General features: G+C 39.3%; 1 protein-coding gene across 5 annotated transcripts in view; it reads left to right on the top strand.

Annotated features, from left to right (window-relative positions):
* Positions 1-3,436: 3,436 nt before the first annotated feature.
* Positions 3,437-24,236, top strand: part of LOC121529520 (protein Wiz-like) — a 45,681-nt gene continuing 24,881 nt past the window's right edge. The window contains exons 1-9 of one of the 5 annotated variants that reach the window (XM_041817440.1): positions 3,437-3,655; positions 8,914-9,085; positions 10,672-10,861; positions 11,079-11,154; positions 14,030-14,184; positions 14,288-15,016; positions 15,149-15,841; positions 18,454-18,882; positions 20,878-21,285. In XM_041817440.1, the coding sequence (XP_041673374.1) occupies positions 8,984-9,085; positions 10,672-10,861; positions 11,079-11,154; positions 14,030-14,184; positions 14,288-15,016; positions 15,149-15,841; positions 18,454-18,882; positions 20,878-21,285 (2,782 nt within the window). In that variant the 5' untranslated portion in view covers positions 3,437-3,655; positions 8,914-8,983. Of the gene's footprint in view, positions 3,656-3,761; positions 3,814-8,913; positions 9,086-10,671; positions 10,862-11,078; positions 11,155-14,029; positions 14,185-14,287; positions 15,842-18,453; positions 18,883-20,877; positions 21,286-24,236 lie in introns of those variants that run through there. The other 4 variants (XM_041817438.1, XM_041817436.1, XM_041817437.1 and 1 more) reach the window with 4 other exon arrangements.

Here is a 24,236-nt window from a genome sequence, read left to right as displayed (position 1 = left end):
GTCCTACTCAGTATACTTAAAGTAAACTTTTTATTAAATACTTCTAACTTTAGTTTGAGTAGATTTAAAGAGCAGTAATTTTATTTTTACCTAAGTAAATTCTAACCAGAGTAACTGTACTTATACATGAGTACAATAGTTGTGTACTTTCTCCACCTCTGTTTTAAGTTAGTGATGGGAGAATCAATACTACAGTATCGATAAATCGATATTTATAAAGTACTCTTTGGTGTTAATCTCTCCAGCAAAGTATCGATACCAAATGAGTTCTATAAAATATGTCTCACCATCGCTTCTCCGCCGAGTGCGTCCCTGCCTCCCTGGCTCTCTCCCCCAGACTGTTTTGGCTTTACTGCTTGTCTATGTCACATGAATTTGGAGACCAATCAGACATGTTGATCCTGCCATACCATGTGACTTTGGGGATCAATCATTAATGAGTAACAGATTTTAGCAACTCCATTCACTCCCATATGAAAAACTAGAAAAGCACTCAGAGAGTGCAGACCTCCGCCATTTGCCCAATCTCCCAATGGTGAAGAATCTTTTATAAAATTTCTGGATCCGCCCCTTTATGCCCCCCACCACGGCTGTCATCAATTATTCCCTCCCCAGTGGGGGGTAACATAGTGAGGCAAAGCTTTGGCTTTTCCGAAGGTGGATTTTCAGGTCAGAATTATTGCCTGCTGGTGCCAACAGATGCACTGACAGTCTCACCCATGGTCTCACCAGACAACTGGAAGTCATGGCAGAGGGTGAATATTCCTCTATTCCTCCCAGCATCGTGAGTATTTTTACTACAATTTGCTGTCTTTCTCTCTGTTACACTCCGACTTGTCTCCTCGACCGGGCGTGCGTCTTTCAAACTCTATAAACTCCAAAACTTTGATAAGAAACACACCCAAAAATGCTGCTGGGATCGAAGTTACTCATGTTCGCCATCTCCTGGTGTAAAGTGGTAACAGCGCTGACCTCCGATATTAGCCCTATCTCCCAATAGTACAGAATCCTTTAAAAAACTCCTGGATCGAGATGGTGATCTGGATCAGTCCCAAAATCTAATCAGTTCTTCCTTATGCCATTTCTGATATTTCCTGAAAATTTCATCAAAATCCGTCCACAACTTTTTGAGTTATGTTGCTAACAAACGATCAAACCCACCCAATCACATAACCTTCATGGAGGTAATAAACGGAGACTACATGCCATTACCATTAAATGCATGAAGACCAAGTTATAGAAACATAACAAGATAAATATTTCTATGAAAATCTTTGATGACTTGTACTTTTTTACATTTTTGCTCTACAGGTGGCTAATTTAGCCCTTCCATCTGAATTTTAAAAAAGAAAAGAAATTGGGCATTTTATGTTGTAGATATTTTAATTCTATCTACAAATTTGTGCTATGATTATATTTTACTTATTCTATTTTTTACCTGCTTGCACATTTTAATTTACTGAAGTTTCTCCCCAAATGAATTTCTGAATGAGCTGCATATGTATTTTTATTTGCCTGAAATGTGTACCTTTTGAAAGTTTTGTTATTATGAGTCCAATATTTTATTCTTTCCTCAAAAGTATCGGTATCATATCGAATTAAAAAACATTTGTATCACCCATCTCTAGTTTAAGTGTAAATGCTCTTCTTCTTGGGATGTTCCTGCCACAAAACAATTTCACAGACTCGTGCTGCCACCTAGTGGCTAAACCTTTATGAAACCCATTTTCATTTGCTTTATTTCATTATTTGACTAGAAACTATAATAAATCACGTTTTATTTATTTGTTATGAATAAATGTTGAAAAAGTAGTTGAGAATGTTTAATTAAATTTGTTGTGTGTAATACATGTGCATTTAAAAAATATTTTTAAGTGCAGACACATGCTGCTGCCTTTCCTAAATGAACCCAATATTTTCTGTTTTATGTGTTACATTTGAATTTACTATATCCCAGAAAAAAGCACAATGATTTTATTTATTTTTAAGGAATGAAAGTATAAAAGTAGTGTATGTGTGTGTGTTTGTTTGTATTCATATAAATATATATATATGAGTGTGTGTGTGTGTAAATTTATTAGACCATCTGTCATATTTGTCTCAGAGACCACCCAGCATCAAGAACTGCTTTAATGTGGACTTTTTCATTTTCAGTGAGCTCTCCATGTTTTACCATTTTGAACAGTAATGAAGAATTTCGAACTGAATTCACCTTTTTATACCCAAATTTGAGCCGGCTCACTGGGCTTCCCTGAGAAGTCAGAAATGAATCAAGCATAACATTCAACCACTAACACTCATCTTTATCTGTTCAGGAATGCAAGTAAATAACTATAATTTGACATATTAATCAAGAAATATTAACGTGCTTTACTATTTTTTCAGTTTTTTTTTGTAAATCAGTAAATTTGAAAATTCATGGCTAACAATAATAATTACATTTTTAGCATTAAAAATATAATTTGGGTTAAAGAGCTTCGACATATTGGTGCATTAACCATTGCAGAAACATAAAAAATAATTTTTGGAATTACCAATATTGTTAACTCATTGAGTGCCTACGTATAGGGCTGGCACTCAATGAGTTAATTTAGGGCAGCTTTGGCATAAACCTTACTTTGGGTCGTGGTCTAATAAATTTATATATATATATTATATATATATATATATATTATATATATATATATATATATATATATATATATATATATATATATATATAAGAAAATAATATAATATATAAATATATATATAATATATATAATAATATAGCACCTTTAAAAGCAGATGTTTACAAAGTGCTTTAACAGACATAGTAAGAGCAAGAACTTAAACAAATTAGACATAAACCAAACAGAAAGTCTTGATTATCAAACAGAAACCAAAACGAAATGAAACAATAAAACAAAAACTTCAGTCTTCCATTTCTCACCACCAGGGGGCGCCAGATGAGCAGATAATGTGATCATTAATGCCCATTTAAGAGAATCTTTTTAATCCGAATTATTGATTAATCAGCAGTGCTGTCTACGGGTTATATAGGGAGCAAATCCATAAAATCTCCAGAGAATATCATTTATACGTAAGTGGCGAATAGAAGGGGATTCAGTGATACAAATCAAAATACATTTTCTACATTGATTAGTTCATATTTTATGTTTTCTTGCATGAATAGTGACTAAATCGGACGTTTTCATTCCGCCGTAGTCCACTAATATTGTTCAGTTTTCTATTTGTCGCAGAGAAAAGTGTCAACATTATGAAATCGTTTCAAAAACTCAAAGATTTTCACGTAAACGATTGAAAAAAGACGTAAACTGTAATAAAATCCCAGCGATGGTAAAAGTTGAACTTATTAAAGTCCTCTTTAGTCCTGTACTCCCAACTCTTCTCCTCGCCCTCCCCCTGACGTTACGTACGCAGCCGTGGCGTGCCTGCAAGCCAAATAACATGGAGTCCAGTGTCTGGCATCTTCCAGGGATCCATGCGAAAAACCTGAGCAGCGATTAAAAGAGCAACTTTGTCCCCAGGAGCGGCGAAAGCCTCCGCGGGGCGTCGAGTCGGAGCGTAAAGGCTTCAGTTCCGTCCTTAAACTATGACGAAGGGAGCTTAAACAGCCTGCTTCCTCTGCGAGCCGCAAACCAGGCCGATTTCTGTGAGTATTTGCACTTAAAAAGCTGCAGTTTCGGGGCGGTTTGGGTTTAAAATGCACCGAGAGAGGATGCATTGTTGTTCCAGTCATCTGACTGACGGAGGATCGATACGAACCTCGTCCTCCAAAGACTTAGACACGAACCCGAGGGACACCTTGATGTGCGTGGGTATTTTGGTGCTTTTTAGAGGGGCAGCAGGAGAGGACATGGGCCTGAATATAAAGGCCACTTATTTATGTAACCATTAGTGCGCCCTGTTTCATTCTTTAAGAGCAGACATGTTGAGAAAATGGGTCAGACAGCCTGGAAACCACAGGTACTGTTTTTACAACTGTTTGTCCTTGTTACACATCCATTTAAAGGGTAATATGCCAACTGTAAAGTCAATAAGCCTTATGTGGAGCTGCTCTGATTAAAAAGACTCTATTCATATCAACAAGTGACCAGAGAGACTCTGCAGATGCAAATTCATGTGAATGACTCCAAACAGAAAGCCTATAGCAGCATAGCTAGAGGCTGGCCCAAGCCTGAGTTTTGCAAAACAAATCTAGCTACAGGTACAAATAAAGTCACCTGAACCTAATGGTACTATTACCAAAACAGGAAACTTTTAAGGCTATTTCTTTTTGAAATTGAAGGTAAAATGCCTTTTCGGACGCAAACCAGTAGATGGTTCAAGAGAAAGGGGGCAGTTTTGGGGAGGGTCTGCCTCCCGTACTACTTTTGGAGAGTTTTTAAACCCTTGGTAAGTTTCAAAGCTGTTTATTTTTAAAATAGAAAGGTGGTCTGGCTCTCAGACCCAAACAAGTAGATGTTTCCAAGGAAAGAATGGAGTTCTGGGGATGGTCTGCCTCCCATACTACTCTTTGAGAGTTTTTAAACCCTAGGTAAGGATTAGAGTTGTTTCTTCTTAAAAAAGAAAGCTCGTCTGCCTCTTTGATGCACAATAGTAGATGTTTCAGAGGAAAGAATGGAGTTCTGGGGAGGGTCTGCCTCTGATATTACTTTTGGAGTTTTCAAACCTCAGAAAAGTTTTAATGCTATTTATTTTTAAGATACAAAGGCAGTCTGGCTCTCGGACTCAAACTAGTAGATGTTTCCGAGGAAAGAATGGAGTTCTGGGGATGGTCTGCCTCCCATACTACTTTTGTGAGAGTTTTTGTACAATAGGTTATTCTTGAGATGGAAAGGTTGTCTGGCTCTTGGACCTAAACTACTAGATGTTTCTGAGGAAATAAGGGAGTTTTTGGGAGGTTCTGCCTCCCATACTACTTTTGGTGAGAGTTTTTAAAGCATAGGTTAATTTTATACTTTATTTAACTTTAAACTTAATTTATTTGTATAGCACCTTTAAAAAGAGAGGTTTACAAAGTGCTTTGACAATAAGAAACTGTTTCTTCTTAAAATAGTAAGACGGTCTGTCTCTTTGACCCAAAATAATAGATGTTTCCAAGCAAAGAAGGCAGTTCTGGGGAGTGTCTGCCTCCGATACTGCTTTTGGAGAGTTTTTAAACCACAGGAAAGTTTTAATGCTATTTATTCTTAAGATAGAAAGGCAGTCTGCCTCTCGGACTCAAACTAGTAGATGATGCCAAGGAAAGAATGGAGTTCTGGGGAGGGTCTGCCTCCCATACTACTTTTGGAGAGTTTTTAATCCATAGGTTAGTTTCGAAGCTGTTTCTTCTTAAATTAGAAAGGTCGTCTGCCTCTTGGACCCAAACTAGTAGATATTTCCAAGGAAAGAAGGGATTTCTGGGAAGGGTCTGCCTCCCATACTACTTATGACACCTAGAGCCTCAGACATATATGTGTCTTGTCCATTCTGTTCTTTAAGAATTCAACAAAAGCATCCAGTCCTGATGGTACCCAGACCTGAGCAATGTCCCCAGGAGCACCTTGATGTGCTTGGAAAAAGCACAATATTATTGGCATGATACCAGCTTGGAAACTGTCCCAAAAAATTGTTTTCCCATTTTGTGTCATAAACATCCATCTAAAAGAAAATGTGTTAAACTGTTATGTTAGTCATCCTTCTGTGGGGCTGATCTGATTAAAAGCACCCCTTGATTAATATTAGCAGATACTGTCGTCCAAATAGACGTACAACACATGCAAAGATCTAGACAGAAGGAAACAACATCAGTAAGAAACACAAAAAGCCTCAAGTCCAATCAGATGCAGGTGCTGCCATGCAGTGCTGGATGCTGTTTTTGTTTTCGTTTTAATGATAAACATCAGCACTGAAATAACCAGTCATTGACTTGAGTATCAACAAGTGAGCAGAGAGGCTGTGCAGATGCATGTCCAGGCGAATTGCTCTAAAAAGTAAGCCTATAGCACCACAAATAAAGACTGGCCCAAGCCGAGTTTATAACTAAATATATAACCTAAACAAGAAAGTTGTAAGGGTATTGATTCTTAAAATAAAAGGGTAAACTGCCTCATGGACCTAAACTTTTATATTACTTCAAGGAAAAAGGAGTGGTTTTTGAAGGGTCTATTTTCCCACATTACTTTTGAAGACCTTGGTAACCCCAAAAAAGTTTTAAAGCTGTTTGTTAAAATTGAAAGGTGGCCTGCCTTTTGGACCCAACCTAGTAGATGATTCAAAAGAACTGGGGTTTTAGGAGGGTTGGACTCCCATACTAATTTTGGAGAGCTTTGAAACCACAGAAAAGTTTAAAAGCTATTTTTCCTTATAATACAAAAGGAAGTCTGGATCTTGGATCCTAATTATACAACGTTTTCAAGCAAATGGGTGGTTTTTGAAGGACTCCCGTCCCATACTACTTTTGGAGACATTTTGAGCCACAGACATTTTTGTTCCTTTTTTATAATTTGAAAATGCCAAAGAATGAGGGTTGTATTTTAAAGGGTCGTTCCTCCCATATTACCTTTGGAGATCTTCGGAACTGCAAGAAAGTTTTTAAACAATTTATTCTAGAAATAGAAAGAAAGTCTGCCTCTTGGACCCGAACCAGTAGATGATTTCAAGAAGAGAGGGTGGTTTTTGAAGGATCTCCCCTCCCATACTACTTTTGGCCTGTTATTTGCCCTTTGAAAGAAAAGTGTCCAGTCCTCATGGTCAAAACTGAGCAATGTCCATATACCAGAGCTAGATATGCTCTGGTATATACAGTTTTTTATATCCATAAAAATGTGTGAATTAAACAAACCTTTTCAGAGCTGTTTTGATTGAGAAGACCCTTCAGTTCATATGAACAAGTGACCAGAGAGGCTGTGTGGATGCAAATATAGGTGAATTGATCCAAACAGTAAGCTTATAGCAGCATAACTAGAAGCTAGCCCAAACCAGAGTCAGTAAATACAAGTATAGCCTTAACAGGAAAGTTTTAAGGCTTTTAATTCTTAAAAATAGAAAATCAGTCTGCCTTTTGGTCCCTAACTTGTAGATTACTTAAGGAAAGGTGGGCATATTTTGGAGGGTCTCCCCTCCCATATTACCGTTGGAGACATTTTGAACCATAGACAAGCTATGTGCTATAAGCATACTGTTTGTAATAATTCACGTGAATTCGCATCTGTGTAGCCTTGCTGGCCACTTGTTAAAATGAGGGGTATTTTCAATCAAAACAACTCTAGGGGTCTGCCTCCCATATTACTTTTGGAAAGTTTTTGACAGGTCTGCTTTTAGTCCTGGAAATCACTCCTGTCAGTTTCTGACCTCTAAAGAAAATATGTCATTGGGGTTAGCGCTGTTGCCTCACAGCAAGAAGGTTTCTGGTTTGAACTCCAGCCAGGGCCTTTCTGTGCAGAGTTTGCAAGTCCTCCCTGTGTGTGGCTGGGTTCTCTCTGGCTTCCTCCCACTGACCAAAAACATGCTTGTTAGGTTAATTGGCTGTAGTTGTGTGCCTGGTTGTTTATCTTGAGTTTTCAGCCCTGAGACTGACTTGTGACCAGTCCAGGGTCTACTCCACCTCTTGCCCAATAATAGCTGGGATAGGCCTCAGCCCCCTGCAGCCTTGATAAGTGGTGTAGAAAATGGGTGAATAGATGAATAGTCTTCATATTCTTCAAATGATCTGGTTTGGTTCAGTACAGTCTGGTAAAGCTTGCAATTGTAAACCTTGATATTGCTTGCAATTCCACAGACAACATTAACTCACTTGATAGGTGGGGATTTAAGACAGCCATGGGTTTAACCCCACTCTTAGGGTTGCATGGGTACGCTTGGTACCTGAACAGAAGATGCCAGAAAAGCAGAACAGAATGGAAATGCTAAGCTGGTATGTTTCACAACTTTTGAGAGTGGAAAAGCAAATAATTTTGTACCGTACTGAACCAAATTTTACTGGACTGCATGGTGGAAATGTACATATATATATATATGAAAGCATTAGTGAGCAATGTTTATGTATTAAGGAGCAGAAATATGGAGACTTTTTAATTTCTTTTATCCTCTGTTACGTCGTAAACATTTATCAGAAAAACGCATCAATCTGTAAAGTATTTTCAACCTTGTATGGAACCATTCTGATTGAAAAGAGTACAGAATTTATATCAACAAGTCACCATTGGACTGTGCAGCTACAAATTTAGGCAAATTGTTCCAAACCAGAAGCTTATAGAAACATAAAGAGGCAGGCCCAAGCCAGAGTCATCAAAATAGGAATGTTTTAACTATTCATTCTTAAAATAGAAGGGTAGTTTGCCCTTTGGACCCCACACTAGTAGATGATTCCAAGGAAACAGGGCTGTTTTGTTTCAGGTCTGCCTCCCGTACTACTTTTGGAGCCTTTTTGAACCCTTTGCAGGCCTGTTTTTGGTCCTGTCAATTTATTATTCATGAAAATGTTGATATCTTTGGGTATTTTTCTTTATATTGTGTTCAGCCTTTGTGTTCTCCAGACTTGAGTGACTTTACCAGGGGACACCGGGTCATTTTCCGCTTTATAGAGCACCAACAGAAGAGGACATGGGTCTGCATATAAAGCCCTCTTATTTATGTAACCATTTGTCCGCCCTGTTTCATTCTTTAAGAGCAGACATATTGAGAAAATAGGTCAGACAGCCTGGAAACTACAGCTGGAAAAAACACAGAGGACAGCCGGGGCACGAGAGATTCTGCAGATTTGACACTTTTATAATGCTGATGTGTTTTTGATTCTTTTTTTACAATCTGCTGGCTCATGTAAAATAAATTTTGCATGCAGGTTTTACAGTTATTGGCTTTTTATTGAGCCATGGATGTGGACTTTTTAACTTTAAAGATGTTGTTGTGCTTGTGTCTTGGTTGTAGAAGAAGAGGAGACAGCACAATGTAGGCCGGCTGGTCATCAGTGGGACTCCATACTGATCTCTGGGGGACCATGGAGCCAGGAGGGCAACCCCGCACCCCAGGGACCAGCTATGGGCTCCCAGCCTTTGACTCCGCACAAAATTCTGACTCCTTCCTCAGCTGCACCTTACAGGTAAGAAGAACATAATCAGAGACATTCAGTCACATTAGGTTTAGTTTGTAAAGCCTGAAATAGGCAAACCAATAACTCAACTGTTATAAGCTACAGAACGTATTCACCGGCTTGGGTGTTTTACCCTTTTATTGATTTTATAAATCAATCATGGTTGATATAATTTGGCTTTTTTGACCAAACATACCTCTAATATCAAAGTGAAAACAGATTTCTACAAAGTAATGTCAATTAAGTGTGGTCCAGCCAATTGTTTGTGGCTACCATTACACCATAGAGACAAAAGAACACTCCAAGCAACTTAGAGAAAAGGCTATTGAAAAGTAAAAGTCAGGGGATGGATACAAAAACATTTCCAAGGCTCTGAACAAGGCTCAGATAATGCCATCATGAAGAAATGAAGGAATTTGGAACATGTGTAAATCTGCCTAGATCAGACCGTCCTCACAAACTGAGTGAGCATGCAAGAAGGAGACCAGTGAGAGAGGACACCAAGACACTTTGAAGGAGTTCCAAGCTTCAGCAGCTGAGATGGGAGAGACTCTGCAGACAACAACTGTTGGCGGGGTTCTTCCCCAGTCAGAGCTTTATGGGAGAGTGTCAAAGAGAAAGACATTGTTGTAGAAAACTCAGATTCAATCTGGACTAGAGTTCACCAAAAGGCATGTGGGAGACTCCATGGTCAAGAGGAAGAACGATCTTTGGTCTGATGAGACCAAAATGGAGCTTTTTGACCATCAGACAAAATGCCAAACACTGCACATCACCACAAACACACCATCCCTGCTGTGGAACACGGGGGTGGCAGCATCATGCTGTGGGGATGCTTCCTCAGCAGCCGGCCCTGGACGGCTTGTAAAAGTAGAGGGTAAAATGAATGCAATAAATAGAGGGAAATCCTTGAGGACAATCTTCATCAGCCTGCAAGACAACAATGGCTTGGGAGAATTTTTTTTCTTGAAAAGGGCTGTTCAAACCTGATCCCTGTGCAACCTGACAGAGCTTGAGCACTTTCTGAAAGACAAACGGAGTCAAATAGCGGTGTCCAGATGTTTGAGCCTGATTGAGACCTATCCACGCAGACTCAGTGCTGTGATTGCAACCTAAATACTGACTTGAAGGAGGTGAATATTTATGCACTCACTTATTTTAACCTACATATTTTTAATTAATTGACAGTACTTTGTAGAAATCTGTTTTCACTTTGACATTAAGGAGAATTTTTTTGTACTTTGTGGTCAAAAAAGCCAACTTATGCTGAGCATGATAGATTAAAAACATCTAAGGGGGTGAATACTTTTTTGTCGTTACTGCATATGCCTATGAGTCTGTGCCTCTCAGGAGTTCTCCAGTCATTGTACTATCAACTGTTACTTATTAACCCACTTACCTGTGGAATTTTCCAGGTATTCTTGAGCATTCCACCACTTTCCCATTCTTCTTGCTACTGTCCCAACTTTTTTTGTATTGTGTTGCAGACATCAAATACAGATATACTATATAGATAGATATTTTTGGAATCAGTTTGATTCTGCCTGTAAAGTTTGGTGACAAAATCCTGGTTTGTTTTCCTTTGTCTCCACCAGTCCTCATGTTCTCCAGACGTGAGCGATGGCCCCATGTCTGCCAAACGCTCCTGGACCCCGGCTGGAGATGAGGGCCCCGAGAAAGCTGAGGCCTCAGACCCGGGGAGGAGCGCACAGAGGAGATTCAGGTCCTCAGCCTTTCCCTCCTCCCTAAGCTGGGACTCTGACTCTGAGAAGGAAACACTCGATGGTAACACAAGTCTATCAGAAAGCAGCAGAGCAGAGATTAGGAAGAAAAGTCGTTATTTATCACCGTTGTCTCCTTATTGTCTGCAGTCTGCATGTAGTCAGAAGTCTCTCCCTTCTCTCTCTATGTATGAGTATGCACTGTATTTTTGACTGTAACCTTTAAGCTGTGAAGTGATGTGTTGTTGTGGTTGTGTGTTTTGTGTGCTGCTGTGTGTCAGAGGAGGAGCTACAGCACTTTTCTAACCCTCATGGTCTAGCTGCTCACAGCCCAGGATCTCCTTCTGCTGGACTCAGGTGAGGAGGAGCAGGAGGTAAAGGAGGAAGCTGGAGGAGAGTTGTTAAGAGGGCAATACACAGAGAGAGAAGTCAGTAATATAGAAATGTATTGTTAATTTACATTGACTATTTTAGTATTATGAGGGCTGTAATCAAGATTGAACAGTCACTAGTGTCTTAAATTTAAGCCTAAAGTTACAGGCCTGGTAAAGCATTTGAGCAGTCTTTATATTGGGCACAGGCCACATTGCTTGTGTATGTGCTTTCAATACATACCAAGGCTCTATCCCATTTTTAACTTTTACCCCTACCCCTCATTATAGGCTCAATCCTAATTCTGCCTGTGCCCCAAACACTCAGCCCTATCCCTGTTTTCACTAGCAGAGGTTTGGTGTCCCTATCCCTGTTAGAATGGATGAGTGTTAGGGTTTAAATAGCTCTTCAGAGATAATCCAGAGGCACACTTCAGACCAAGTGTTGTGGAAAATATCCCAGAATGCCTTGTTATGTCAGTATGATAAGTTATGGTACAATATGTGACAAAATTATGTGATAAGGTGTTATGATAGAATATGTTACATGACACAATGATTATGATAACTTACAATACAACATGATTTGTTAAAATATGTTACGATGCATCATGGTACGGTACGTTTCATTATGATGCAATTGGTTGCAATGCATTACGATACAATGTATGTCATGATAAACTAGATATGATACAATATGTTACGATACCTAACAATATGATATTTAAGGATACAGTACAACACTTAACATTGTGTTACAATACGTAACAATACGATAAGCCACATTACAATACCCTACATTACTCTAAATTAGGATACAGTATGATACGATACGATATGTGCTGATGCGTTATAATTCTATACGTACTGTTATAGTCAATACATTGCGATATGTTATGTGTTAGTTAACTTAATTTCTGTTCTGATACATTTCAATACAATATATTAAGATACGATACGTTATGGTACAAAATGTTATGATACGTAATAATATCTTAAGTTATGTTACGAAACAATGTATCATAATGTGTTATGATACATTATGATAAGATACGTGACATAACGATACAGTAGGATATGTTACATCATAATGGGATACGTTATGATATTGTAAGATTTAATACTTTATGTTAAGATATGTTACATTATGATACATGTTACGATATGTTATGATACATCACAATGCAATTTGCTACGGTATAAAATGCGTAAAGATGTGTTACAATAAGATACGTTACATTACCATAAGTTATACTGTGTTATGATACATTACATTATGATGAGTTACATTACGATAAAATATGATTTGTTGTGTTATGATACGTTACGATGTATAACATTATGATGTGTTATGATACAACGTGTTACATTATGATATGTTACGTTATGATATGTTAGGTTACTGCTGTTATGTTACAATATGTTAGGTTACGATAGGTTAGGTTACGATATGTTGCGTTACAGTATGATGCGTCACGATATGTTGCGTTACAATGTGTTGTGTTATGAACAATATGTTATAATAGAATATGTTATTATACAATATGTTAGAATGTTCTACAATACATTACATTATGCTAAGATATGTTAACATTAGATAAAATATGTTGTGTTATGATAGGTTACGTGATGATACAATGGTACATCATGTAACAATAGGACATGATACATTACGATACATTATGAAATGTTATGCTGCATTACGATATGTTACATAATAATAAACATTAAGATATGTAATGATATGTAACCTTACAATACGACGCATACAGTATGGTACATCATGGTAGTTCACGTTACAGCACAATACGATCTTCACGATAGGAAACATCAGGATATGATATCATAGGACATTTAAACTACATTACGGTCCAATAAGGTATGAAGTGTTACGGCACAGTACAATCTGATTCACCATGCGTGATGAAATGATACATTATACAATAATATGTTATGATACAATTCAATACTTTATGATGCGATACAATTGAAACAGGGTGATAAATATACAGCATGACTTAAGCCCGTTTCAGACTGGGAGCGTGACGCGTGCGTCTCGACCGTGACATGCGTGGATTTTCATTTTGATTGCGTGTTAACAAGTCAGGGCTTTCAGACTGCCTACATGTGCGCTGCGTCTCGCACGGCTGGTACGACCAGCTCAGGCGCGGAGGGTTGAGAGATTCGAAGTCTCACCCTTCCTATTTTTTAAAGGGTTATAACAGAATTGGATAGGAGACTGCACAGGAGAGTAGAATAAGATAAGATACAATCAGTACAATCTGATACAATTCAACATGATGTGAAAGAATTTTTTTGCATTTAAAACTGTTTTGGTTTCATTTAGGATGTTTTTACTATCTTAGGCTAAGTGTAATTGACTTCCTGTTTAGATACGGACCTGCTCATATTTTTAAAAATAAAAAAAGAGGAACTTTTGGTGGACTGTAGATTATGACTTAAACTTAACCACAGAAAAAGGAAGTTGTTGTGAAATAAGAAAACGGTAAAAAAGGTAAATGTTTGATAAAACAAGGAGCAGATAACGTCTGACTTGTCCTCTGAGTTTTTAAAGTGAATGAGACTTCCAGGAGCAGTGGTGAAATTATTTTGGCGGCAGGGAGAGTGTGCTGAAAGGGACAATGATGCATGCGATTAACTGCAGTTTTAAATATTAATGCATTAATTATAGGCCCTATTTAGATTGCCAACCTTGAGAAATGATAATACAACGATTAACATCCCAACAGGCTTTGACCAATGTCAACAAAGACATCATATATTGCATGTCACCCATTTTGCACTTCCTTAATGTTCACCCAGCATAAATGTTTAATGTTGTCCTTTCTAATGCTGTCCAGACTTGATAGTGAAGAGGACCAAGAGCCTGAAAAATGGCCACTTCTGCACAGCAAAACTGACTCACCAGCTCCTGAAGAGGAGCACAATATCAACAACAACAATGAGAGCACAAAGACAGACGAGCCAAATACATCCCAGCTCTGCCAAACAGAATGTAAGAACCATAAGGAGGAGACAAAACCTGCCTGTACTCTCGATATCAGTGCGGTTATTTTTAGGCTCCTTTCATTGATAATTCTGCTGTTTTCTCTTCACAGTGTCAGACAGCAAAGTCTGGAATGTATCTGAGGGAGCCGAGCTGTTTCTGTCCAAAGTTAAACCAAAGGACGGTTGCCAAACAGACGAGAAAGAGGAGGAGGAGGAGGCAGACAATAGAGAGGACGAGAAAAAGCCCAGGGGAAAAGAAACTAAGGAGCCGGAGAGAGATGTGTACAGCTTCCCTGGAGACTCAGACCCTGAGAGCCCCCCTCCTGCACCCTGGGCTCATTGCACATTCATCCAGCGGTGCAGGAAGAAGAGGGTGCTGCTCAGGCCTTTCTCCGGTCTCGGCACCTTAAAACGCTCTTCATCTGCGAGCGGCAAACGGGCAAGAGCGAGTCCTCAGAAATCTGCTGATCCGACTCAGCTGGACGGAGGTGGAGGGGTTTACGATTTTGAGGGTTTTGAAGCAGTGGATGAACCAATTAAATTCAGAGACAGAGGAGGGAAGGAAGACGAAGAGAGCGGGGTCATGCAAGGTAAAGAAATCTTCACTTGTGTTGAATGTAGCATTTACTTCAAAAAGCAGCAGCACCTGCAGGAGCACATGGTCGAACACTGTCAGAAAGACACAGATGGAGGAGGAAATTCGGAAAAAGACGGGCGATTTCAGTGTCTGGAGTGTGGATGGAATCTGCCAAGTCGCCTGGAGCTGGCGGACCACCACAGACGTCACCAGGAGTCCCGCGTGAAGATCCTGGAGGAGATTGAGAAGCTGAACGAGAGCGGTAATGGTGCGGCGGTGAAGCATTTAAGCTCAGACTTAGACGTTACACAAGATGCAGGAACAACCTTGATTACAGGCAAATTGTCAGACCCAGAAATAGTCACGTCTCCACCTCTTTCCCCACTTTCTGCAGCCGCTCTCGACTCTGACGCAACTCCTCCAAACTCAGCTCGAGCTGCAGCGCAGGCCCGCCGCCGCTTCGTCTGCACCAAGTGTAACTTCAGCACAAGGACCCCGCAGGCACTCGCCAATCACTCCAAAACCCACAACAGAAAAAAACAGGCTCCCAAGGCTGACCCCGGTTCATCGTCATGCACTCTCTCCTGTGGTCTCTGTGCCTTTCAGACCTCGAGTCAAGCTCTAATGAGGGAGCACCAGAAACTCGCTCACCAAGGACATGTCAGCGGGTCGCAGGGTGATGAAACCAGGCAGGTTTCGAGGTCTAAGGTCAGTGTTCGGTTTTCAAAGAGCAGCCAAGATTCGGACCATCTCTCTGGGTCGGAATCAGAAACTCCCTTCAATGTATCTTCCGGCAAAAGCCAGGAAAAAGTGAGTGACTCTGAGGACTGCACGATAACGGACATCACTGCAGCACCGCCGAAGAGCCAGGTGGTCTTCAAGTGCGTGAGGAACCGGAGGTTCAGCCGCAGAGGGAAGACCTGGACCAGTATGGTCAAGTTTCATCCAAATGCAGCGGATGCTGAAGGGGTTCACAGGAATGATGAAGACAAGGAACAGGACAGAGATGAGACTGCAGAGACTTCCCAACGTGAAGCAAACTCACCTGCGGAGGTGAAGCAGTCCAACAGAGCACGACTAAGCAATGGTGAGGCGAAGAGTTGTCTGAGGTTCAAATTATATCTTCATATTAATTAGCTGAACAGGGATACACAGAGTAACTTGGGATTTATTTATTTATTTATTTATTTTTAGATTTATTTTTGGGCATTTTTGTGCCTTTATTAGATACAGTAGAGGACAGTAGATAGAGTCAGAAACAGGGTTAAGAGTGGGGAGAGACATGCAGTAAAGGGCCTCAGGCTGGATTCGAGCCCGGGCCGCCCGCGTACATGGGGAGCTCCTTTAACCCCTAGGCCACCTGCTCCTCGGGATTTATTTTTCTGTAAAGAGATAACAAACTTTATCACAGAGGCTTTCATTTCCAGTCATCGCAAACTGCTGACAAGCAGTGTAGAGCTGGGCAATTAATCGCAGATTAGATTAAATCCCAATATGGCCTGCTGCAATTTACAAATCGCAGAAGTTGCAATATTTCTTTAAATTGAAATGTGTCAAAATACCAGTTTAATAAATCATTTTTTGCAGCCGCAGAGATTTTATGCACATTATGCAAACATTCAAGTGTCATTTTTTAATAATGGTCTACAAAAATCCTCCTTTTCGTGTTTTATGTATGTTTTTCAAAATCAAAATGAGTGACATAAAAATGATAATGCCCTTTAACTAAGCAAATGACATCACATTTGCAACATGAGCAAAAAAAGTTAGCTCTTTCTATCTAAACTGATGAAGCCTAGCACTACTTTGCAAAAGTCATACCTCAGCTGATAGCCAGCTTCATCTCCTCCACCCCAGCCGCCTCCTTTATCACTTAAAGCTTGGCACACCCATATTCAGATTCATTCTACTATGGATTAATTGCTTTAGAAATAATGTCATTGATTTCAATGCACATGGTCTTATTTGTGGAATTACTTATTGCTTGAAGTTGTCAAAAAATACATAAGTTTGACCTAAGAATAGTTGTATATTAAATCCCAATCACAAAAAATGCAATTAGATTATCTTTGCAAATCATTGGGCCCTATATATAACTATATTGAAGATATAGTTTTGTTATTTACTCTTAAAAAAACCCTCTTTTGATTCAGTTCAAGGCAACTGGGGCTCAGCTGGAGACACTTTAAAGTAGTCAGACATCAAGAAAAGTGATGTACAAGCTCAAGTAAAAGTGAGTTAGACGGGGTGTTAGGAGGTCAGCCCCACTCATGGGTCTGTATGTCCCTGACTGATTGGGTAACTGAGTGAGTGATGATACTTTCAGATTCATAGTGCTGCGTCAGCAGAGATGTAGCGACATCTAATGGCGGTTTATGGAGCACAAGGACCTCCGCTGACGCCATGCTCTGTTGACCTTGCAAAGCACATGGATTTGCCAGACTACATCTCTGTCATAAGGAAAATCCATCTTTTAAAGCTCTTTAAAAATCCACAACGCTGATGCTGAAGGAAACACTGTTCACTCTACTTCAGCTGAGGAGATGTAGCTCGGATGTAGCTTTAGCATAGCATCAGTTCTACTAGAACTGGACCACGTTTCTGTTTGAAATAAAAAAGAAAAAAAACACAAAAAAGCTTCTCATGATGGGAAAGCGGTTTTTTCGCTTCTCTGACGACCTGCTCTGCCATGAGTTTCTTAGAGCAGTGGTTCTCAACTGGTGGGTCGCGACAAAAAGTAAGTTGCGGTGCAGGTTTCAGTGGGTCGCGACTTAGTGTCTGTGAAAAAAATGGTTGCAAAACGTCCCTAAGTCCTTAGTGGACATACATCGATACCTTTTATTTGACCCCTTTTACTGTGAAATTGGGTAAATCTAAATGTTTGATCAATATTTCAATTAATTTATCTCCTATTCTTGCCATGGAAAAGCCACTTTTCACACGAAAATGAAGTAAATTCTCAAGATCTCTGGAAAATTGGTAAAAAATTGACACATAATGGTGGCGAAACATTGTATTAAACTTGTCTGTTTTGCCCCTTGTCTTTTTCATGTCATGCATTTTCATCTAATCATGCTCCAAACTGCAACGTATTCAATTAAGTAAACATGCATTGTTGTAAATGCTTTGGAAACTTGAGTCGTAAGATAAAATACGTGATTTGTCGTAAGGCAGACTGGTGGGTCTTGAGGTTGGACCAGTTGAAAACCACTGTCTTAGAGTAACGGGCGGAAAGGGTTAGCTTTTGTGTGAGTGCTTGCCTACAATGGTTGCTAGTGGAGGGTTTAGCTCAGACTTAGCCACAGCAGCAGCTTTTTAAGAACTGGGCAATATTTCTTTATTAAATCAAGGACAGAGAGCAGCGCTGTAGCAGCTGGAAGTCAGCTGATGGGGCTGATGAGATCAGCTGATCTCAATGAAATGGGCAGCGTGCGACACTGTGGCCATTTGAAAACCACTGTGCTCCACCATCTGCGCCCTAATATGACTGGTTTCATAACCAGCAGCCATAATGACATGGATTCTTTTGGTATTATCCTAAACCATAGTCTACAGTACATTCATCATCAATTCAGTAATTAACTTGACTTTGATTAGGCCAAATAAAGTTTTTTTCTGCCTTTTTTCAAGTGTTTGCATAACCTATGTTTACATGGTATGTATAGATTTAATTTTAACATCGACTTTTTGTCTCCATAGATGAATCCATTGCAGAGCAGAGTGCTTCTCCTGAGAAGAGCGAGAAGAAGGAAGACGAGCTGGACGTAAAGAAAGACGGGAAAGTTTTCTTCCTGAGGAGGAGACACCGTGTTCCTGAGGCTCCCATAGAGATCGACAGCGATGACGACGAGGACGACATCGACGAGGATAGCGTGCGACATTTCCTCTCAGAGGACGTCCTGGATGAAGACGACGAGGACATGGATGAAGAAGCAGAGACGATGAAGAGCGTGGAGAGGAAATGCCCCTACTGCCCTGATCGATTTCATAACGGCATCGGGCTCGCCAACCACGTGAGAGGACACCTGAACCGAGTGGGCGTCAGCTACAACGTACGTCACTTCATTTCCCCTGAGGAAGTCAACGCAATCGAGAAGAAGTTCTCCTATCAAAAGAAGAAGAAGAAAGGTCAGAGGCTCACTGAATTTAGCTTGCATGTACTACAGATTTATTGTCTTTATCTTAATATTACTCACTTAAACGCCTGTCAAAGCCAACCATAAACAAATCAGATCAAATTCAGCTTTATTTTCCTCTTTAGAGCAGGCCGTTCTCATGATTTAAAGGGAATCTCAGCCCCGGAGTTTCAGCTGAAAGGCATCCAGTCTGGAATTTCCAAGACAGGGAGTGTGGGGATGGAAGATACACACCCACTCACTCTTTCATCCTCCACAGCTTACAGTGAAAACAAAAACTGATTAACAAGTGTAGCAAGCTTATTTAGCCATGAGTGACGACTTTAGAGGGATCTCTGTGACAGAAATGTGGTTTTTACCGACACGGCAACATTCCTGCTTTTTAGCAGATAAGTGCATGCATAACTTGGGAAGATTTTGGATGCAGGCCATTCAGCAGTGCATGTAAATATTTCAAATTCATGGGTGCACAGATAGCCTAGCAGTCTAAGGCGCTACCCATGTAGCCTACACGGGCAGCTCAAGTTTGAATCCGGCCTGTGGCCCTTTACCGCATGTCTTTCCCCACTCTCTCTCTCGTTTCTGACTCTATCCACTGTCCTCCTCTGTGTAATAAAGGCATGAAAGGCCCAAAAATATATCTTTTAAAAATATAACTTAAGAACAGAGAAGAATAATTTAATGTTATCTGAACACACTGTATGTGCTGGAAAGTGTTGCTTTAAACACGTAAAGACTGAGAACTACAGAGCCTAAAAGAAGTATTAATTGCCTTGAATGTTTTACCCTTTTATTGATTTTATAAATTAATCAAGATCAATATAATTTGGCTTTTTTTAACAAAAAAATTTGCAAAAAAATCACTTAAATATCAAAGTGAAAACAAATTTCTACAAAGTATTGTCAATTAAATAAAAATAAATATTCACCCCCTTCAATTTTCCACCATTCTTCTTTCCAAAACTGCTCAAACTCTGTCAGGTTGCACAGGAATCAGGCATCAACAGCCCTTTTCAAGTCCAGTCACAAAGTCTCCATTGGATTGAGACACTCCAGAACATTCCCCTTGCTGTCTTTAAACCATTTCTGTGTAGCTTTCGCTGTATGCTTCAGCTCATCGTCTGACTGGAAAATAAATCTACTCCCAAGCCCTGCAGGCTTGATAAGATTGTCCTCAAGGATTTTCCTCTATTTGTTGCATTCATTTCCCCCTCTACCTTTACAAGCCGTCCAGGGTCAGCTGCTGAGAAGCATCCCCACAGCATGATGCTGCCACCGCCGTGCTCCTCAGTGGGGATGGTGTCTTTGTGGTGATGTGCAGTCTCCCACATGCCTTTTGGTGAACTCTAGTCCAGATTTAATCTGAGTTTTCTCTTTGCCACTCTCCCATAAAGCTCTGACTGGTGAAGAACCCGGCCAACAGTTGTTGTCTGCAGAGTCTCTCCCATCTCAGCTGCTGAAGCTTGGAACTCCTTCGGAGTAGTCATAGGTGTCTTGGTGGCCTCTCTCTCTAGTCTCCTTCTTGCACGCTCATTCAGTTTGTGAGGACGGTCTGATTTAGGCAGATTTACACATGTGACATATTCCTTCATTTCTTGATGATAGATTTAACTGAACTCTGGGGGACGTTCAGAGCATTGGCAGTGTTTTTGGGCAGGTATTATTTTGTTTCCTAGCTTCAGCGTTTGGCACCAGTTGTGGGCAGGATAGGGACAACAGGCCAGATCCTGAAACTAGTTTTCTTGACAAAAAGACAGGGCTTTTGATGGAAGGCCTTCTTGTACTTCCTGAATAGGCTTTGTGTTATCAGTCATGCTCTACTTCCAGAACATGCCAGGATCAGAAAGGCTTTTAAAATGTTGGTTTGTTTGATGACTCTTTTGTAGCATGGGCTCATTCTCTGTGTGGCGTAATGAGAGGATTGGTCACCAGCTGTAGAACATCACATACACACTCAGGACCATATCTGAAGTATGTCTCTCCACAGTGGCTAATTTTGACCCGGACACGTTCAGCGTCATGCACTGTGAGTTCTGCAGCGCCGGCTTCGACACCCGGGCCGGCCTGTCCAGCCACGCCCGCGCCCACCTCCGTGACTTCGGCATCACCAACTGGGACGTCACCATCTCGCCCATTCACATCCTGAGGGAGCTGTTCTCAAGCCGGCCCGACCTCGCCATCCCCACGGATCCTCCGAAAGAGGAAGGGGACGAGGGGGAGGACGAGGAGGATGAGGAGAAGGAAGCAGAGGAGGAAGAGGGGGGAGTCATCGAGGTGAAGTTGGAGGGGGAGATGAGTGAAATGACGCCGAGCGCTGATGATGATGATGATGACGCAGGTTCTTCAGCGTCTCCTCAGCACTGCAAGAAGGAAGACGTCGATGAAGAGCCTGAAGGTAAGTCTGAGTTTTTTAGACCTGCTATGAAGCTGCTTGTTAATGGTGTGGTTGTTCAGTTGGCTGCTGGGTTGTTTCTCAATGACTGTGATGATATCGGCACATAAAAGGGTGTTAAAATATTCTGAACTTTTCTACAACATGGTTTAAATCAATAGATCTGTAATTTAATGATTGGTGGGACTGAAAAGCTCTGAAGTTTAAAAGACACTGTACATTTTCAATCAAACTTCTAGTCAGAGAGTGCCGTCTAAATTGCACAAACATGTTGGCAATGTTTCAGAACAGGAAGTGTGTGCAATAAAGAAAGTTTGCAGAAGTCTCCTTTCAGTTTAAAGAATTTAAAACATAAATTTGTGCAACATTGGTTGCATATGAATTTTGATACAGTAGAAATTCAGATTTTTAAGTTTGTAGAATTTTTAAAATCTGGTTTTGTGACAACCCTGTACTGAAATGTTTGTAGTTTGGAAACTGTGCAACAGTTTGCCTGCAGCTTTTTACCACTTTTAAAGGTAAATTACCCAATTTTGATGCCGATTTTAGACTTTCTGCAGTTTTCTGCAGTCATTCATGGTCTGATTTTCTCTCATGCTGCTTTCCTTCAGAATAAATGATGTTTAAAGCTGCAGTACTTCACAGCTGTGTTGATCAGCAAAATTAAAGAGGATGTCTTTTTTTAAAATGGGTAGTCCTGGAAAGTTCCTGAGGAAAACTCTGCCAGTCATGGTTTAAATGTTTATTTAAGGGTCACTGTGTGACGGAGGTGGGATTTCTGGGTCAGGATTTGATCCAGGGGTTTAGGTTTGTCTGGGTCAGAGTTTTCTGAGGCGATGGTGGAGGGTCTGATTGTGATATCAGTTCATTGGGGCCCGAGTAGAGGACTTAAAAAAGGAATTTAAAAAATTCTAATGTGAGTTAAGAAGCTGCTGTTATTAAAGTGTATTTTTCCAACTGCTGTATTTATGGATGAAAATATTTTTACCTTGTATTTCAATATTAATCTCGACTTTTTAAATTTGTTCTACTTTTTTAAATGTTTAGTTTTTGAATTTCATGAAATTTCAACATTTCTGTTTTTTCTTTACATTTTGACTTTATTTTGACATTTCAAGTCAAAATTTTTTACCTTTGTACTTAGAATGACTTTTTCTTTAGACAGTTCTCCAAATGTATAATGTTCCGACAAACTGACTTTATTCTTGAAAATGTTATTTTATTCTCTATTTTGTAACCTTTGTTTGACTTTTTTTGTTACTTTATGACTTTCCAATCCTTTTTTAGACATTTTGACTTTCCAAATTCCACTTTTTGACATTTCCACTTAATTCTACACATTTATGCTTGAATTCAAATTTATTCCTGACATTTTGAGTTTTCTCAACACTTTGACTTTATTCTTAAAACTGTGTTTTAACATTGATCTCAAAATTTTCACTTTTTCTGACTTTTGCAAAAATGTTGACATTTCTGTTGTTTTTCAATATTTTCACTATTTTGACATTACAGGTGTCTTTTAGACGTTTCTACTCTTTCTACAGATATTTGAAATGTTTTGTTGCAAGATTGATATAAACTTTATTTCCAACATTTTGACTTTTTATCTTCTACCTGACTGTAGTTAACATTTCAACTTCACTTCCTTGATTTTTTAATTTTCTGAAATTGTACTTAGGAGGACAGTTTCTCTTGACACTTCTCCAACTTTAGAATATTTTGACTTAATTCATAAAAATGTTTAAAAACAAATAATTCTAGATATTTCGACTTTTTTTGCTACTTTTTGACATTTCAAGACTTTTCTAGACTTTTGACTCTTTACTGGTTTCAAACTGGTTTGTCATTTCTACTAAATTCTACACATTTGTTCTTTTTTCAAATCTATTCTTGACATTTTGAATTTTCTCAACAGTTTGACTTTTGCAAAAATGTGTATATTTTTGTAGGTTTTTTTTCTCAATATTTTGACTTTTTTGGCATTACAAGTCTTTCCTAGAAGTTTCTACTTTTTCTAACAATATTTGAAACATTTCCATGAAATTGTATTTTAACCTTTATTGCCAAAAACTTGAAATTTTTTCCAACATTTTGATTTTTCTATTCTCAGCATTTTGACTTTTCCCCCTGACTTTCAGAATTGTGCACAATGTTGGACATTTTTGTACTGTTTCTAGATATTTCTACTTTTTATATTTTTATATAGATATTCTATTCATAGAATGACTTTGTCTCTTGGCAGGTTACACAATTGTCAGATGTTCTGACTTACTTTATTCTCAAAAATGAAGATCTATTTTATTATCAACATTTAGATTTATTTATGAGATTTTAACTTTTTCGCTACTTTATGAAATTTCAGTTTATTCTAGACAATTGGACTCGTCTCAAATTCCAAACTGTTTTTGACATTTCTACTTAATTGTGCAGATTTATTCTTTATCCAAAATTATTTTTGACATTTTGAGGGTTTTTTTCAACACTTTGGTGTTTTTCTTGTAAATGTTTTTTTCTTGACTTTTGCAGAAATTGTACATTTTTGTTTTTCCCTCAATATTTTGACTTTCTTTTACATCACAGGTCTTTTTTAGACATTTCTACCTTTTCCACCAACATTTAAACTTACTTCTGAATTAACGTTTTAACCTTTATAAAGAACATTTTGACTTTTTATCCACTACCTGACTTTTTGTTGACATTTCAACTTTATTCTTTAACCTTTAACCCTAAGAATGACTTTTAATGTTGAAAGTTCTCCATATTCTGAATATTCTGACTAATCGACTCTGTTCTCAGAAGTGGCAGACTTTTTTAATTCTCTAAGTGGATCATGAAAACTGAAAACCTCCCTCCTGACAGTATTTCTTTCTCACGCTTGTCCCTTGTCCTCTTCCGTACCTTCCGTGCCTTTTGAGCGCTGTTTGAAGAGTCTGAATGAGGGTTGTGTTTGCTCA

Source organism: Cheilinus undulatus, linkage group 21, assembly GCF_018320785.1.
Source record: "Cheilinus undulatus linkage group 21, ASM1832078v1, whole genome shotgun sequence".
In the NCBI taxonomy this organism is placed as follows: Eukaryota; Metazoa; Chordata; class Actinopteri; order Labriformes; family Labridae; genus Cheilinus; species Cheilinus undulatus.
This window is presented reverse-complemented; position numbering and strand designations above follow the sequence as displayed.